Below are 20,637 nucleotides of genomic sequence, written 5' to 3'. Positions count from 1 at the left end.
AAAGAGGCTCTTTTTTTAAAAGAATTTCAAGTTCGTGGTCAATTTAAAAATTCACTTAAACTATTCAATGCATAGGAGTAATTTAGTATGAAAAAAAATGGCAAAGAATGTTAAAGGCATGACCACAACTTGCAAAGAAATATCTTGAGGCAATCAGAAATCATGTAGCAAACAAGGGTCTATTTTGATACAGAAATTCATCAAATAGAACTTGTTTGCTCAAACAACACAATGCAGTTTAATTGATTAACTAAATAGGACAACAACCAAATAGTGAATAACAAAACCCGAAGCTTCCAGCTTCCAACAACCAAAACAGTAAAGCACTTAGCCGGATAATCAATCAATTGAGCTTAGCAACAGTTGAAAACCAAAAGCAATTAAATACCAACTCAATCAATTAATTGAATCAAAGATGAATATTAAAAATAGATTAGGATAAATTCCGGCAGTATTTCAGTAGTAAATTTGCCTATTTCACAATTTCAATCAATCAATTCAAATTTCATATGAATTCTTTAACAGTTAAAAACACAAAAAATCATAATGAATTCATAAGAAGCAAGTAAATAAGCAAATTCCAGCAAGAAAATATGAGGAAACAATTAAAACCAATCCAACCAGCAAGAAGCAGAGCAGCACTCAGCAGAACAGCAATCAATGGCCCATCATACAGTACCCAAAACAGTAAAATGAACAAAGGTAATGGATTCAGGCAGCATTCTATTCATTGAAGTCAATAACCATTACACTTGCAAGCAGCAGGGGCATAGCAGTTTATCCATTAATTCAACAAAAAATCAATCAAGCCAAACTAAACGATTTCAGCAACAGATTTATCAATAAAACCAATCTCAGTTCAGCAACCATCATCTATTCTAACACCAACAACAATAACTCAGCAGCATTTTCTTTCTCATTGAATTTAAGAACATTTAACAAGCAATCAATGAGGAGGAAAAATCAGCAGCAACCAACAGCAAGTATAGAGCAGCAATAACAACTTAATGTGAGAAATTATTCAACAACAAATGCGCACACAATGCAATCACTATAAACACAAGTAACTATTCAAAAGGTATTTATGTCATTTCCAACAACATATTACACCAATTGAAACTATGATAACATTAAATGAATTCAAGGACTGAAGCCATAAACAATTAACTTTAGAATTAGAAGTTTAGATCTTAACACCATAATCAAATTATTTACCCCAAAAACAGGCACTATTGAGAAGAATTTGCAGCTGCGTTTGACACAATCACATCTATATTTCCACACTTATGTAATGTTCAACAGCATTCAAACAAATTTTAATAAAGGATAATGCATTCGATAAAAATGAATATAAAAGGGTGACCTGTGCGATTTTTTGAATCAAATCCTTTCTCTGTTGATCATTGGAGACATGACAAACAAGGGCCAAAATTTCAATTCCTTTAGCCCTAAGTTTTTCTGCAGCCTCTTCAACATTTTGTTGTAGAAACAAGAAAATTGAGTAATGAATATAATTAATTGGAGGCAAAGAGGAAGAGAAAGGGAAAAGGACCTGCTTGTGAGAAGAGATGACGACGGAAGTACCTTCCAAGCCCAGCCTTTCAGCTATGGCGAAGCCAGTTCCAGACGGCAGAGGTGATATGGAGCATTGGGGGGTTCAGCCAGCAGCGGCGGTGGCTCCCCGTCTTCCGTTCTGTTCGCGTTCCCTCACCCTCAGACCAGATCAGCAGTGACTGGGCTCATCAACGACGGCGGCAACGAAGGGAATCGGCGACGACGAAGACGGCCCGAACAGCGGCAGCGACGTGACGCTTCTCCTCACTACGGCTTCCTCCTCGCACGGTTCTGACAGCAGCTCGTGGACAGGCCGAACGGCGGCGGCACAGGGACGGCGGCAATAGCGCGGCCTTCTCCTCCTTCTCCTTCCTCGGCTTGAACCTCTCTCTTCTCTGCGCGACACGACGGTGCGGCGGCAGTGACGCCCGCCGGCGCCGTCCTCACTCTCCCTTCCCCTTCTTCCTGTGAATCCCTCTCCTCTCTACCCTTTCTGTTTCTTGAGTTCGGTGCTGCTGTGTGTGAATGTTTCAAGCTTGATGAGTTTGCTGAGGCGTTTAGGTTTGGGAGATGAGTGAGGGTGGATTAGGGTTTTGAGTAAAAATAGGTCTAGGGGTAGTTTTGTAATTTCAAATAAAAATGGGGATAATATAGTAATTAAGAATAAATTTTACTCCAACAATAATAATGTATAAAAATACTATTTGTTCATCAATTTTACAAATTACTTTCAATAAAATATTCAAATCCAAAAATTAGAAATAAATAATTAATTTTTCTATTTTCCAAAGCAGCAATATTAATACTTTAAATATTAATTATTTAGTCCAAATCATTTAAACTTCTTATTATTTCATAATTACCAACTTTATAATTTAAATATAGAAAATAATTCAATAATTGTAAAATTGGATAATAATCCTAATTTATTTTAAATTCAATTAATCAAAACTTACTCTAATTATCTTTAATAAAATAATTTCTGAAATTAAAACTATAAATAACTATATGATTTAAGACTTGATCATAATAAGATTTTTCAAAAGTTCCGGGTCTTACAGATATGGTGGTGGTGATGGCGGCAGCGATGGAGGCAGCGACGGCTGTGAGCTTTAGGGTTGAAGCTAGCCTCTTGCACATTTTCACGAGATCTTTTCTCTCACACTGCAACAGCTGAGAGCTTTAGGATTTGTTTGGAGGGGGTTGAGAATTTTAATTATGTGTAATAGTGGGGAAATTTTTAAAATTATGTAGGAGAGTTTTATAATTTGCCACAAATAAAATATTTTGTGTAAGTTTTTAAAAATTTCCACTAAAAAATCTCCACTAATTATTAAAAAATTTGTAGTGTAAAAATCTAATTATTAATAAAAATTATATATTAATTATTTAGAAGAATATAAAATAATATTTATAATTTTTAAAAATTAATGAATACATACATTATATAAAAAAATTTTAGTTTTTGAAATAAAATAGAATTATTTTAAAAAAAATATATACACAATTTTTTTTACTCTTAAAGTGTTTAACATTTTGAAAAAAAATGTTATAAAATATGCTTATATTTTGTGACAAATAATTAACTTGTTACAAATAATATTGAATTTTGTGACAAATTAATTTTTTGTTATAAAACAACTGGAGTTTTTGAAACAAAAAGTTATTTTGTTACAAAACAATTGGAGTTTTTAAAACAAAAAAAAAATTTGTTACAAATATTACAATATTTTGTAACAAAACACTATATCGTTACAAAAATTAACATAATTTGTAACAAAATAAAACAGGTTATTATAAAATATTATTATGTTTTGTAAGAACTTGTAATGTTGTTACAAAACATTATTCTTTTGTAACAATAAAAAATTATTATTACAAAATATTATTTTTTTGTAACAATTTTAAATTTGATACAAATTTTTTGTTACAAATATTCCATTTTCTTGTAGTGAGATTCGTCCGGAGGTTCATTCACAGGGACGGACGAAGATGCGCCAACAGGTCTCGAGCTAGAACCGGCTACCGTGCCTATAGTGTGGGTATCCCAGTTCGAACCCCCGAGCTAGATACCACATCAACCAACTTTGCCAACAGCTCAGGTGTCCTGACCTTGGGAAACTGCCTACGACAATGGAAGATGACCTGCAAATCCTCATCACTCCCTATGGTGAAACAATCGTATTTCACGTCTTCTCGCAGCACTGAGATCGGAATGCGATAGAATAACTTCTGAACCCGTTTCACGCCTTGCAGCCCAAGTTTCTGTAGTATAGAATTCACAAAGTCATCATATCTCGTCGTAGGTCTCATAAAAATACTGAGAGGATCCTTATCAGTGAACTTCACACCAGATTGTGTTTTTCTCTTAATTGATCCTCTGTAATGTACCAACACTACAAAACTCTCCTCACTAGCCATTTTGTCACTCTAATGAGAGGAATTTACGTTCACACCATATTTATACACGTTTGGCCCTTCATAATTCGAAACAGCATATTTCGAATTATACCCTATGTAATTCGAATCAGCATGATTCGAATTAGTCTGAGTACTGTGTGTGTAATTCGAATCAGGTTGATTCGAATTAGTGCTTGTGTGCGTACGTGTGTGTAATTCGAATCAGTCTTATTCGAATTACTGTGAATGTGTAATTTGAATTGTACTAATTCGAATTACATAGAAATGTCCACTTGGTGGAACCTTGTAACGATTTTTTCTTTGATAGAATCATGTAAATTTTTCCATACTATGGTTTATATGGGTCATTTGCCCATAAAACTAGATTGGATAGTAGGTTAGAAATTTAGAATTCGATCTTTTTGCCGATCTATAGTTCTAATTATTAAAAATAAAATAAAATAATAATAATAAAATCTTAAAAGTATACGATCTTTTATAACAAATTTATATTAAAAAAAGTCAATCTAATTTATTAAGGTTATATTTAAAATAATGCACGTGTATTTAATATTTATCGTTATTTGTAAATAACAATATGAAATTGAAAAATTTTTATGGTTGTTTAGTTAAAAAGGCAGAAAAATCTAGATTTTATTGTAACCTATTTTAATCGCAAAAGTAATTTATTAGGAGTTGGTCTTTGAATCCCATACCAAAGATGCATACTTTCAAGGAAATAATTAATTAGGTATATACAAAATATTAGATTCAAATAATGTCAATAGTCACTTATATATAACAATAAATTCATCTTTTTTTAAAATATATTTAGTTAAAATATATTTTATGAGTTACCAATTGAAAAAAATAGTAGAAAAAAAATACAAATTAATGTTAAAATATTTTGAATATTTAATTAGAAAGATCAAGTGACTGATCAACTAAATATATGAATCTTTAAATAGTTGAAAACTTAACATGGTGTTAACTATGAAATATTAAATAACTATAAAACCGTCTTTTGTCGATTCTAAAAATATTAAATATCATTGTTCTATTCTAATTGAAGTATCGACAACTATATTTGAAATATAAAAGCATTATGGAATCATATTTTATCAATTTTGTAAATACTTTAAATTGAATTTTTTTTTATTGAAGTTTAAGTTTGTCTATAATCATATACATCTAATCTAAATGTAATTGTTCAAAACTTAAAATTTTTGCCAAGTGTAACCGCTATTATCTATAAAAATTGTATTCAGATATAAATTATTAATAAATATTATTCTTCACCCCAATAAAAAAGTATGGCCTATTGAGCTACTGGTGTGGAAGAAAATATAATTAAATTATTTTATTATTTCAGTATAACAAACTAGATACAACCTTAAAATTGTATTAACTAGAGAAATTTTTTAAAATCTTTAAATGATTGATAATTAATACCTTTATATAATAATCTATTAATTTGTAAAAAAAAAATTTAATAATTAATTTCACCTTTACATTTTAATAAATTTATATATTTAATTTTTTTATAAATTTAGTTATTAAAATGTATTCTAAAAATTTTCAACTGATAAAAATTATTAAAAAGAGACAAATTAATATTAAGTAAGATACCAAAGAATATAAACTACTCTAAATTTTATATATAGATTTTTTTAACCAGATTAAATACCAATATTATAAAAGAGATTAATCACTTAATCTATTTCTATAATAAATAAATTAATTTTTTAATAAATATATATTAATCTTTTGGTAAATAAATTATACATAAATATTATAAAGTAGATTAAGTATACAATTTGTGTGTCACGCAGATTGGACACTAGATAAAAATAAAAAATTTGTAAATAAGAATTGAAACTTAATCTAATCAGAGAAATTAATGCTTATTGAAATTAATTAGGAAAAAAATTGTGACACTTGATTTTCTTTTTTTTTTTTCTATATCTCTCATCATGCTAACTTTGGACGTTAGAAATAAATAATATTCTCATGTATAAATTTTTTAGAAAAAAATCAATTAGATGTGTGATTACTTAATAACACACTTATCACAAACCGAATTAGTTAGAATTGCATCACATAGTTATTTTTTTTTATCAAAAATAGAAGATTCGAACCCGCAACCTCTTAATTGAGTATGGGAAAACTATGCCATTTGAGCTATTACTCATTGGTAATTACATCACATAGTTAATCAGAGTTTCTTATGCGATTATAATAAAAATCATTAATATTTTTTTATGCATAACAGTATCATAGTATTACGAATTTTATTTAAATACATATACATAAGTCTTTTTTTTCATATAAATAAAATCTACTAATATAGATTTTATAAAAAGTTTGCTAGGCCATCAATAGTAAAAGACGGAACAATATTTTATTCTATATAATAGATTTTTATGGACAAACAATTTTTCAAAATAAAAATAACAACTATTAATATCAATAAATAATTTAGGATGTTTGTGGTATGATTTGGTTCGGTTTTTGAAAGAAAAGTCATCCGATCCAATCGTCTATTTAAACTGCAGTTTGGTTTGGTTCGGTTTGTTCGGTTTTCTTAATCAATTAAAAAAAATACTATCATATTATTTCACAAAGAAATTTAACGACAAAAGAAATTCAAATACGATAATTAAATAAGTTTAAAAGTTTAATAGTCTAACACAACTGAAAATAAAAATAAATTTTCATTAAAAGATAGCCAAATTATGGTGTCTTCTCCAACAAAACAGCTAAACTTCTTAACGCAAATCAACTTGAAATAAAAAAGCAGTTACATAATAAGAACAACAATAATAATAATATAACACTAGTAGAAAAATATTCTAATCTAGTTATACATTCTAATAATAAAGAGAACAATTCATATCATAACAAGATGTACTCAATCAGACTCAACACCAGAATCTTCTTCATTAGGGTCAGAAGTGGGTACAACTTCGACAAAATATATAAAACAAGAAATAATCATAACAAATTATATATATAAATAAAAACTAGATTAAAATAAAGAAAATTATAAGTCAAAGTTTAATTATACCAAATTTTAACTTCTCTAATTCCTCGATGAGTTCTTCAAGAACAAGTTTTGGAGAGTTTCAGAGCCAATTTCGTGTACAAATTAACGATTCAGCTGTCATTGAAGTTAAAGAATTTCTATAATTATTCAATATCCTTCTTCTAGTACTAAATGTCGATTGTGAAGTAACTATGAAAATTGGCATGGCTAGACGTCTCTTGCAATTTGCCCAAAAATTATATATTTAGTAAAATTCACTTTCCACCAATTTAGAATGTCAAATTACACGCCACTATTCTAAAAAGAAAGGCATGTTCATACTAAAAAGCGTTGGATAAGACAATATTTACATAATTTGACTAATAAGATTAATTTTTATTCTATTTAGACAAATTTAATTATAAAAAATGACAGTATTTTTATTATATGAGGTGGCAACGTGATTTTGGATATGATTTCTCTCTCATATAACGGCTTATCGACAAACATTCATTGCATAGCCTCCCTTTATTAGTTTCACATATCTCAGAGTTCAGAACCAAATTCACCCTTTCAACTTAAAATTCAAATCCCAAAAACCTAATAAAAAACACAAAGTTACCTACCATTTTTTTGTTTTCAATTCAGCCATGGACGACGGTACAATCAATAATGACCAATGGCTAACCCTCTCTCTCTCCCTCCCTTCACCACCCACGCCCACACCCACGCACTCATCACAAGAAGACCAAAAACCCGCTCAGCCACTTATGTTGCCGGCGGCGATGACCAGACGAACGAAAAAAGCCACCGCCAAAACAAAGACCATAGATCCACCGCCATTCCCATGGGCCACAACCAAACTCGCCACAGTTCATACTCTTGAACACTTACTGGCAAACAAAATTAGCTCAATCTCCGGAACCGTTAAATGCAGATCGTGTCAGAAGCAATACGAAATGGATTTCGATCTGGAAGGGAAGTTTCGCGAAGTTGCGCGGTTCGTTATCAAGAAAAACCGGGACACGCACGACCGGGCACCGAGTTCTTGGATGGCTCCGGTTCTTCCAAACTGTGAGTTCTGCAACGGAAAGAATACGGCGGTTCCGGTGATCGCCGCAAAGAAGAGGAATATCAATTGGTTGTTTTTGTTTTTGGGACAAATGATTGGGTGTTGTAAGCTTCCGCAATTGAAGTATTTCTGCAAGCATGCAGATATTCACTTAACTGGAGCCAAAGATCGGTTAGTTTATTATATTTATTTGGGTTTATGCAAACAATTGAAGCCACAGGGACCTTTTGATCTTTTTAGAAAAGTTTAGACCTTTTTTTATTTTCTAATGTTAGTCAGGTTCTCAACTTCTCATGTAGCTAGCCATTTTGCTTCGCATTTCTAATTTTAGGGTTTAGTTTGTACAAATTAAACTCATCGTAAGACAATAATTTGAATTCGTATATTTGTCAATTTTGTACTTCTTCGTCTACTCTGTTGGCGCTATTATAATGGCACATTCGTTGTTTTCTCGTTATCTTTATGGTGGTTTAATTTATTTATTTTTATTGTATATTTATGATGAAGAGAGATCAATAACTCAGTTTATACCATTGCACGGTCTTACTTTGTAAGTCAAAGTACTTCAAATGGAATTAACTGAATAGTGTGATGATTTTCTTCCCCTTCGTCTAATCTCCACGTTCTGATTTTTCTCCAATAATTAACTAACAGTCATGTGGACGTTCCGATTTCTGCGGGGTGTGTACTGTGTATTGCTATTTCTATATTTTTTAATAAACAGGATTTATTTATTTATTTTTTATTCCACTTTTATTTCCTCTCAGTCGGCCCCTTACCACGCAAATGCGCCATCGGAAGCTGATATACGTGTACGTGATTGAGGAGTTGCTGAAAAGTTTTTAATAATTTTCGGCTCTATTTTTTTTTTCAAATTTTTTCTCAAAGTTAATGCAATCATATAAAAATGAGGAGTTACTCAAATAAAATAATTATTAGCACCCAAAATTATCAAAATAACTACTAGTGGATTCAAAATCAACATAAACAGTTATCAGCCGGTTTAAGTGCAGTAGTGTAAACGTACGTTTATTTTGTAGCATATTTTGTAGCTTTTGTTTTTAATTTTTATGGTTGAGAATTGATAGTAAAATTTATTTTTTTAACTATTTTTTTTTCATCTTATTTTTATACATATACTATTTATCAACTATTTTTTTTATCTTTCTCATCTTTTTTATATGAAAGGTCATTTTTATTTTATTTTTCAACTATTCTTTCTCATTTTTTATCTTCATTTTATTTCATTTTCATTTTATTTCATTTTATTATTTGCAGCTCGATCTATGATTGACTCATTGGTGCTGAGTTATTGTATATTGTACACAAGATTATGATAAAAAAAATATATTGTATACAAGATTATGATAAAAAAAATAATGATTTCGATGATTCTGCAGGACAATGATCAGAAAAAATCGTTTGTATAGATATAAAAAATTATCAATTTAATTTTAAATCCGCTGCTAATAATAATGGTTTGTATAGATATAAAAAAATCGTTGCTAACACTAATGGTTTGTATAGATATAAAAAAAATGTAATTACGTTTTCAACTTAAAAAAATTGTAATTTAATAAGGAAAAGATTAGGGGTCAGTAACTTTGTTAAATTTTGGCTAGTATATAACTAGCAAAGAAAAATAAATTATTGGATGAAATCTCACATCAATCTCACACCATTAAAATCATCATTGATGACTATTTGATGACTACAAATCACAAAAATTGCTGACCCTTAACATTCTTCATTTAATAATTTTAAGTTTTAATTATCTTATTTAAATAATTTTCCTTAAAATAAGCAATGATAAAATAACCTTCATACAACGAACTTTTTATCTTTATATTGAAATTACAATGATATTTTTTTAAAATATGGATTATTGGGGTATTATTTTTAAATAGGGAACCGTTTAAAAAATTAGATCCTCTGATTTGTAAAAATACAGAAATCAAATCGTTCAATTGGTAAGAGTACAGAAATCAAACAGTCCAATCTATGAGGAGTACAAAAATCAAACTGTCCGAATTGTGTTAAAAAAATAAAAAATTTGAGGTCCGAGTACTCCACTAAATCTTAGACTATCAATTATTCAACTTTTTTTAATAAGAATCGTTTAAGACATGTGATCATTTAAAAAAAATCGTCGTTGAAGAATGTTGCTGTTAAAAAAAATGTTGTGTCAATTATTGCAGGTGTCATTGTAAAAGAAACTCCCTTCTCTTTATTTTAGTTACTTACTTATCTTTCTCCATTGAGTCAGTTGAAAAATTCACGGAAGAAATAAGGGCATAAAATTTTATTTTATTATTTTTAGACTAATTTGAGTGTTGACAGGAAAAAATAAAACAAAAAAACAAATGCACAAATCAGACTGTTAGTGTTAGAATCTCATTTGAGATGCTACTTTTTCAAATGAAATCAAATATGTTACAATAATAGCGGTATCTTTGGTAATTGCGACGTCAATTCTTTTTCGTATCTCAGCATTTCTAACAGCCATATATACATGGCATAGCAGGGGACATGCTTCTTCTTCTAATACCTTCCGAACTCTTAGGGCCGTTAAAAAAACAAGAAATAATATTTAAAAAAAAACAAAGCATAACAAAGAAAAAGACAATTAGAATGCAGTGTTAAAAAGATAACGACATTTTGAACCTTTTTTTGGAAAAACAGAGTTTGATTAAAAGTTAACTTTTTTTTTTAGTCAACAACTCTATAATTAATTACTTTTTAAATTCTAAATTTTAAATATTAACTACTCTAAAATGAGTTTTTTTTATACTTTTTCTTTAAAAAATTATAAAATAAATTAAATTTTCATTTTAATATACCAAAATTTTATAAGGTTTTACAATTAAATTCATACGTTTTCATCACTACTTTTAAATAATATATTAAAAATTTAATTATTTTTAATAATATAATAATATAATATATAATTAAATATATGTATAAATTATTTTATACCATACATAAAAATTAAATTCATAAAATAAAACCTTATGACACAATTAGTTGTTGTTTCTATGACTAGGCATAGGAGATACAACGCTTTCTTTATTTGAACTAATAAATTATAAATCTCAAATTGAGTTTAATTTTCACTATAATCAATCACATTTATTATTTTAAATCATTATATATCGGTAAATAAAACATATAGTTATTTTTTATAACATAATGTACAACTAGATACACATAAAATAATTTTCTTATAAAAAAAATCCTATCAAACTTTTGTACGATAATTTTAAAAAAATAATATTTTATTAATTTAACTTTGATCGATGTATGTTTTACGCTATCATTCAATTAAATTCATAAGTTTAAATGGCTTTTCAAAAAGCTAAGTTAATTTGAAAATTTTAACGATATTCAAAAGATTCTACACTGATAAAAAAATTTTTAAAAAATATTAGCGACAAAATAATTTTTTGATGACTTAAAAATATAATACGACAAAAATAATTAATAAATATTATATCTTTTTATAAATAACAAAAAAATTTTTAATTTAACAATCTATTTATCCATTTGTTCTGAATTTATATACCAATATTTGAATAAATATTTCGAAAGTATACAAAAAAAATTCATAACAAAATTTGTTCTTTAAACTTTTTTTATTTTTTAAAATATTTATTCATTCACAATAATTTTTTTTAAAAATTACTTGACTTAAAATTATCAAATTTTAAAGATAAAAAAACTTTTTTTTAATAATATTTATAAAAAATTATATCAAAATATGATTTTTAAATTTTCTTTTAAAAAATATATATTATCTAATTTTTTGTCATGTTTTTAAATTTTTCGCACACTTATTTGTTATTATTGTCTTTTGCAATTATTTTTATTAACGATATGAATTTTTTGATACTATTTTAATAATTTACTCACAATAATACATAGTTAGTTGTCTACATAAAAGTTTTTGACACTAACATTACTTAAAAATTAAATTCTATTTATTATTATTAGCTAAATAATAAGGTGTAATACTGTAATGTGTTGCTGAGGTATAACTCAAATGACATAGTCTTCCCATATTCAATTAAGAAGTTGTAGGTTCGAGTCTCTTATCTTTGGTAAAAAAAAAAAAACTGTAATGTGTTGAATGTGTTTTAGTGTTCTGCGTTTATGAGACAAAAAAGAGAAAGATGCTATTACAATATATTCACAAAGATGCATAAAATTCGTGTATTCAAATGATTTTATTTTTATATTTTTTAAAATTCAAAATCTATCACAAATTTAAAAAGTTTGTATGGTAAGAAGTTGATAAAATAAGAAAATAATAGTCTAATAATTCTTAAATCAAGATAGAACTCACACGAGATAGTTATAAATTTTATAATTAAATTCTTATTTTTTTTATCCGTGCTCTGGAAACTAAATGAAAATTGACTATTGAGTTCGTCTGATTCAAAATAAAAATCGCCAATACTAAAATTAGTCAAAAAATTTAAAAGATCGGTCAAAGTAATTTAATTTTTTAATAATTAATTAGTCTAAAATAATAAAATATCAAAAGATTATGCTTTTCTAAAAAATCATATATTTTATATATAATATATTATTTTATTATATATGACTAAATTTTTAAATTTTTAAATTTTTAACTCTTTTGATTTGTCGATCTTCAATTGCTTGCCATCATTTGCGGGAACTGTTGGAAAGCAGTTGATTTTTAAAGGTTCTACTTCAATTCTAACAAGCTCTGTCAAATTGTTTCGTGAAATCCAAAAAACTCTCAGTTTAGGTCGTCATCTCTATGAGACAAACTCTTAGTTGCATTCAATTTGATTTATCATTCTTTCTTTTTTAAGATTTTTTTTCTTTTTTCGATCACTCACCGTTGGATGAATACCTTTAGTGTAATGTTTTTAAAAAATCTCTACCTTTTATTACACTGTCCTTCTTTTAGACATCTTTATATTCTATTTTTCAGTAATTAATAAAATATAATCTATTATCTTTAGAAAAAAAAAACTCTTCTGATTTGAATATCTGTTCGATTTTCAAAATATTGTTTTTCGTTTTATCATTTTTTCTAACTTTAAATTATTATTATTTTCATAATCTCTCGTTCATATTTTAATATATTATTTCGTAAGAGAACGTCCTTGCAAGTTGCAATGGTATAAAACTTCAGACTACAAGATTGGCCTGTGCATTCTTAATTACAACACATTGGGAAATGGTTTTCCCTCCGGTAAATACAATGGAATACTGGATTCTATTCAAAAGAGAATGTTGACTTCGTCAAATACTCTCAAGTTTTTAGATAAGGTATCCATTATATATATCTTTAAAATAAATTAGATATATTAATACAAATTTAAGAATTAATAATAGCCAATTGATTCGGATAAATTTTGTAAAAAATAGGTTAAATAAAAAAAATTAAGATGAAAGATTAAGAGTAAATAAATTTATAAAAAAGTATTTTATTAATAATAAATAAATAGTACAAGAATTAATATATAATGAAAAAAAAAATAGAGAATAAATGTTGAGATATTTATTAATGTCATAAGAGAATGAATAATTTTTTTAGAGTGAACAATGTTAATTAATTTTGCTGTTGAATGTTCTAGTAAAATATCCGAATACTAATTTTATGTATGAAGTTGATGAATAAAATAAAAAAAAATTGGAGAAAAAAAAAGATAGATATGAACTTCAAAGTTTCAGGAAAAAAGGTCTTTTTAAAGAAGTGACTTGAGGTTCTTTTTAAGTGTAAAGCTATTTTGAAAAAAATGCCTATTATCCAATGGTTATGACGTGATATTTAGTTTACTTATTTTATCGCAAAGTTTGTTACTAAGTAAATAGGATAGTTGGTAGAAAATATTTTAAAATGTTCCCATCATTTCAAGTTTTTTTAACTAAAAATAATGAAAGAAATTGATTCTCACCAATTAAGCTAAAGTTTTGCTGTGAATGTCCCATAACAAGGTGTCTGAGTAGAAGGAGTGCTCATAACATGTGACATTAGTAAAGAGACATCTAATTTGGTTTCTTTTTAATTAAATGACACTCTCTACACCCCAAATTTAACCAATTCATTTCTATAAATTTAGTTCTCACTAACAAAAAATTTAACTCCCCAAAATATTCTTTCGAGTTTCATCCTTTTACCAAACATCTATAGACAAAACTTGACTCTTTTTTTTATCATATTTTTTTATCATTTTAAAATTATTTATATACAAAAAATATATATTTTTGGTATATAATTATAAGCTCCATACAATTTTTAAGAATACAAAGTGTTCTCTCAGACTGCATTAAATTTTTTGTATTTCATAAAACTATTAAATTTATTATATATATATATATATTATTTTAAAAAAAAATAATAACAATAATAATGATTTTTTAACATATTATTACTCTAAATAATTAAATCTCTTCAATTTTTTTGTTATAATTATATACATATTTATATATATTATGATATTAAAATATAAATATATTTATATGATTTGAATATAATTATGTACTAAAAAAATGAATTAAAGAAAGCTATTTTGCAAAAATTTTAAATGCTAATAGAAAAATAAATAAATAAATAGATTCACAATATATTTATATGTATTTATTTATTTATTTTAAAATTTGTATATATATATATATATTATTTTTTTTAAATGAGAAAAGGAATGATTTAATCTATTATTATTATTATTATTATTATTATTATTATTATTATTGTTTTTTTTAAAAAAAAAGAGAAAAGAAAAAACTCTTACCCTTTTAGTTTTGATGCGTTTTAAATTTTGAATATGAATTTGGAGAGACAAAAAGAGAAAGAGAAGCACAAACAACGAGAGGAGAGCGTGTTAATTATTTTATCTTCCTCAATAAATGTGTTTTTTTTTTTTTTTCGCAAAAAACATTCTCATAGTCATATTTATGATTGCTTTGTCTTCTCTCGATCAGATTCTTTTTCTTTTTCTTTTTAACTTTTTCTCTTCAGCTTTTCTCTCTCTTGCCATACGATGTATATTCTTATTTTTTTTGTATGAAAATCTGACACTTGTATTTTTGCTATTGTATTTTTGATATTTTTTTATTCTGAACTCTAGTTAATCAAAACTGTTATTCTAAATTCTTGTTACTTTGGATCTTTGTTATTGTATTCTTTGTCTTTGTATCTAGACGTAATTCTTTTTTGTTTTTATGTAACCCATCTTAGTCCTATGTATATTAGATTATTCATTCTGAAATTAGCTATAAAGATTTCATGACAAAGGTCCTTCAATTTGTAATTTTAAATGTTATATCCTCATTTGTATATATTTTTTATGACATCACAAATAAAAAAAATTGAATTAAAAATTATGAGCAGTACTCATTTGTAACTAAAAAATAGATATTTGAAAATATTAAAAAAGATTTTTTTATAGCATAATTACGAGTAATTTGATAATAAATTTTTTAATTAGAACAACTTATTAATGTTCAATATTCTTTTTCTCTCAAAGCTGTAGACTTATAATGTCCTGCAATATTTTATATACTTCACCAAATGAAATATGATATTGTGAGGATATGAAAAATTAGTGGTCTTATCAAGTAAAGAATATGATGAATAATTTTTATGCCTCTAATTTTTTTTTGTTTCATTTGAGAATTCTCTGGTTGTTTGATAAACCACTATTTTATGATATATTTTAGACTGAATTGAGTGGATTTTGTCAACTATTCTCACACTTATTCATGTAAGTTGCATGTTTTTTATTTCCTTCCCAATTTTGTGATATGATTGAAAACATGCTTTCTAAACTTTAAAATTGTTAATTTTTAATTCTCCTTTATTACCATTTGATACCGTGATGTGTTTGTTAAGTGTTTTCAAGTTTACAGGGCAAGAATGGCTTAAAGGATGAAGATAAAGCATGTTAAAGTGAAAGGAACACAATAAACTAAAGAGCTAAGAAGCGAGGAGCGATGCGCACGCATGGCTAATGCGTGCGCGTGATTTGGAGCGTTTTGCAGCGACGCGTATGCGTGAGCGACGTGTACGCATGACCACCATAGAAGTCCAGCGATGCGTACGTATGACCGACGCGTACGCGTGACAGAGCGTCACGTGCTGCACTTATCAGAACCCGCTGGGGGCAATTTTTGGGCTGATTTTGACCCAGTTTCAAGCCCAAAAATACAGACTAGAGGCAGGAGTAGAGGGAGACTGAAGACACTTCACTTTCACTTTAGTTTTAGATTTAGTTTTGAACTTTGGAGAGAAAACACTTACTTTTGTCTAAGATTTGATGTTCTTAGTTTTGCTTTAAATTGGATCTAGAGAGAGCTGCTACTACCTTCCATTGAAGTCAATTTCCTTCTAGTTTGCTTTTCTAATTTCCTTATTACTCTTTTCTATTTGATTATTTTGCTTCATGTTTGGATCTTGTCACCCTTCAATTCAATTAATGCATTGAATTATTTTTATGTTTAATTTTAGGGTAAAGTATACTTTTTGTCCCTGAAGTTTGACAAAAATTTCAAAAATATCCCTAAGTTTTATTTTGTTTTAATTTTGTCCCAAAAGTTTTCGATTTGCATCAAATATACCCTTGACGGCTAAAATTTCAAAAAATCTAAGACCAATCTAACAATAATGCATGAAAATTATGCTTGATTTGCTTGTGTTGAGGGTTGTTCCTATGAAATTGTTGTTGAATTGATCTTAAATTTTTTGAAAAATTAGCTGTCAGGGGTATATTTGATGCAAATCGAAAACTTTTGGGACAAAATTAAAATAAAATAAAACTTAGGGGTATTTTTGAAACTATTGTCAAACTTCAGGGACAAAAAGTATACTTTACCCTTAATTTTATTGCTTGTTTAATCATTGTTAATTAATTGTCAGTGTCAATTTTAATTTTATTAATTTATTATAATCACCATGTGTAACACCCTAACTTTTAGCACGTCATGATCGTACCAAAAGTAAGGCGTTACGGACCTGATTTCCTTTATTATAAATTTACTATTGAGCCTTTACGTCGATATCGCGTTTCCATTTTTAAGAAAATTTCAGAAAATTGATTTTAGTAATTAAAATCACATCACAAAAGATCTTCAAACAATAATAATCACATAATTACTAATAATAATAGATGTTATACGATTATATTCAATGTAAACTCAAATACAATACCTATCCCTCTGAATAAAATAAAAACCCTGAAGCAACAAGGGCGAGGGAACTCTATAAAAATAACAGGAATCACAAATAAATCTACAATCGTCTGCAGCTTCTTACTGAATCTCCGAACCTGCGTTACTGAAAGGGTGGAAGATTTGGGGTGAGAACAAACCACACGTTCTCAGTAGGGAATGGGAATGCCGTAAAAGTAATGAAATAAAGTGCAAATAATTAACTTTACTCAATAAAAATATATTTTTTTTATCAAACCCTTTTGAAAATACTCTTGGTTCTACTTTAGATAATTAACTACCTCCTTTTAAAATCTCTTAACTCAAAACAAAACCTAAATATAAAATTAGTCACACTTTCTGTCTCTCAGCCACATATTAATCCTCAGTCTCGTAATCACTTTAATACACTCACAAACAAGTAGTGCAAGCAAGAGATTCAATTCAATGTACAAGCAAGTCACAACAAGACAAACAATACAATCACAAAGTAATAAAACAGGCAAGCGCAATCAAATGCAAATGCGCAATCAATATGATGCATGTCTATCCCTAACGCAGGCCATGAGCTCATGTGTCGGTTGCCTACCCGCTTCCGACATTACCCGGGCACAAGTCCCAGATATGGTTTTCCAGATGCATCAGTGTGCTTATAAGTCGTACGGCCAGGCCGCATCAGTGTGACTTTAAGTCGTACGGCTAGGCCGCATCAGTGTGACTTTCCAAATCAATAAGCGTACATCTGGAAAACAGTTCTCAGTGTGTGGGCGTCCCCACTTTACATTTGGCACTAAGGCCCAAACAATGTCACATCTGCTCTCCTGTGGCAGACACTTCATTAATTAATATATTCTTTAAATCCTTGTTCTCTGCTCTCCTATGGCAGAGATTCCTTTTCTTAATAAACCGAGCTCAAATCTTTACTTAAAACAAAATCTCTCCTTAAAAGATTGGGTTTAAAATATTATATTTTTCTTAATAAATCAAACTTTAAAATAGAATGAATCTTTTCTTAACTAAATATATTTTAAATAATTTAATTTTTCAAAACCAAATCTTTTAAAATAACTTTTCAAATAAAACCTCAGATTTTATAAAATTCGGCGGCATTTTCTCTAAAATTCGGTCTAAACCACCCTTACGGGTTCCCTATTCCTCAACAATTCACCAGCCTTTTTCTCAACAATTCTCAAATCAGCGAAATTCTTAATAATCAGAAAACAGTCACATTCACGGCAATAATCCATACTCAATAACATTACTATTATATATATATATATATTTACAATTATTCAATTAATTTTGTAGGCATTCTAAATTAAAAACGTTTATCTTTAAAAATAAATCCCCTACCTTCGTACGTAATCAAAATACTCAAAATTTCGGAGAAACTTTCTGACCGAGCTGCTGAAAGTAAAAACATCCGAAATCCTCCTTGCCTCGTAGAACTCCAGTTGGCCAAGCTCAAGGAGTAAGAGAGCTACGTTACCGTCAACTTCCACCGGACAAAAGTAACGCCAACACGTAAAGGAGGAAGATACGAACACTTTTATCGGATTAGATTTTTTATTGGAATTACGGATCGCAGGAAATCGAGGCCAGAAAATTAGAGGGTTTTACGGTTCTCTCATAAAGCTTCGGTCTCTCTCTGTTCTTTCTTTCTAGCTTTACTAGAAAATGAGGCATGCAAGGCCAGTTTAGAACTAATGATCATGTTTAGGGGAAAATGTTACACAACTCATGGGTTTAGGTGTCATAATCTTATATATACATATGCATGATGATCTTATAATCTTACACACGTATATATGCATGAAATTAAAACACGTTTCATTTCTTTCCTTCTCCCAAATGGCTTCGGCCACTTTTTTCTCTTTTCTCTTTTTTTTTTAAAACTTTAATAATAATAATAATAATAATAATAATAATAATAATAATAATAATAAATTTTATGTTATTAAATTAATTTTTGAAAACTTGAGGTTTTACACCATGTCTTTTAATTACTCCCATTATATGTTATTGAATATGACATTCATGTTAATGGAGTAGAGCTCCCAACTTGGCTTAGGAGTTGACTAATTGAAAATCCTTGAGTTGTGATATCAAGTGTAATCTGTAATTGGGAATTGCAGGCTAACTCAATTTTCACCAACTCTAGTCCTTCTCCCTGAAGTGACTAGGACTTGTGAGTTAGAGCTAATGATACCCACTTAACTTTCCTGCAACTGCGAGAGGATAACTGAGTGGAAGCAATAAACCTTTACTATTACACTTGGAAAAGACAACAAGGATAGAAACTCCAATTATCTCTCCTAACCAAGGTTTTTAATTTCAAATATATAACACCTCTTGCTATTATTTGTTGCTTTAATTCCTAGCCGTTTAATTTTCCGTTCTCCAATTCTAAAATTTCTCAGAAAAATTCTAATCAATAATTTGCATCATTGTATCAACTCTTTGGGAAACGACCCGAGATTCTACTCCCGGTTATTTATTTTTAATTGTGACACACTTTTAAATTGATAGTGTAATTTTCGTCGGTTAAGACTGTACTTGCAACTCCATTTTTATCAAAAATTCTCAACCGGCATTTTTCTCCCATCAATTTTTGGCGCCGTTGTCGGGGAGTTGCATATGTGTGCTAAATTATTGGTTGGTGTAAATATTTTTATTTTTACATAATTGCATTTTTTTCTTATTTTTATTTTTATTTGTGTATTTTCTATTTACCAGTAGTAGTTATTAATTATTTTTTAGTATATTTTATTACCATGGACTCTATGTTTCTTTCGTTGAATGACGTGTTCATTACCGGATCTGAGCCTAGCCGCATTTGATCCTGAGATCGAAAAGACTATTTCACGTATTAGGCAAGCTCGGCGTTGGTTAGCCTCTGAGGGTGGTGAAAAGGGTTTTGTCCAATTCACCAGTCTTATTTGAGGTTGAGTCTGAAGCGTCATTTGAGGAAGAAACTAGTTCATCTCCTACTAATTTCATTGACACCTCTTCTATTGATTTAAGTGCAGATACTATGGCAGCTCCTAAAAGAATCACTCTCAAGGAAGCAGGAGCTCCGGATTTCACACTACAACCATATCAAGCGCGTCATCCAAATTTGACTGCGGATTTTAAACTGAAGACTGCTTTGATTAATCTCCTACCTAAATTCCATGGCTTACCTGCTCAAGAGTCTATCAAGCACCTCAGAGATTTTTAGACAGCGTGTTCAACTACTAGGCGGCATGGTGCGGATGAGATTGTCGTTTGACTATATGCCTTCCTATATTCTCTTGAGGGAAAGGCAATGGAGTGGTTCTACATTGAACCTGAAGCTGTTGTTATTAATTGGGATCTGCTTAGAAGGGAGTTCTTGGACAAGTACTTTCCAGTGGAGGTTACAGAT

General features: G+C 28.6%; 1 protein-coding gene across 1 annotated transcript; it reads left to right on the top strand.

Annotated features, from left to right (window-relative positions):
* Nucleotides 1-7,764: 7,764 nt before the first annotated feature.
* Nucleotides 7,765-9,345, top strand: LOC107646859 (uncharacterized). Its single transcript, XM_016351005.2, has 2 exons — nt 7,765-8,222; nt 9,330-9,345. Exons 1-2 carry the CDS (start codon nt 7,765-7,767, stop codon nt 9,343-9,345), a joined length of 474 nt encoding a protein of 157 aa, XP_016206491.2.
* The last annotated feature ends 11,292 nt before the right edge of the window (nt 9,346-20,637 follow it).

Source organism: Arachis ipaensis, chromosome B6, assembly GCF_059453495.1.
Source record: "Arachis ipaensis isolate K30076 ecotype BB chromosome B6, ASM5945349v1, whole genome shotgun sequence".
Classification (NCBI taxonomy): domain Eukaryota; kingdom Viridiplantae; phylum Streptophyta; class Magnoliopsida; order Fabales; family Fabaceae; genus Arachis; species Arachis ipaensis.
The sequence above is the reverse complement of the archived record's forward strand: the minus strand, read 5'-3'. Positions and strand labels throughout refer to the sequence as shown.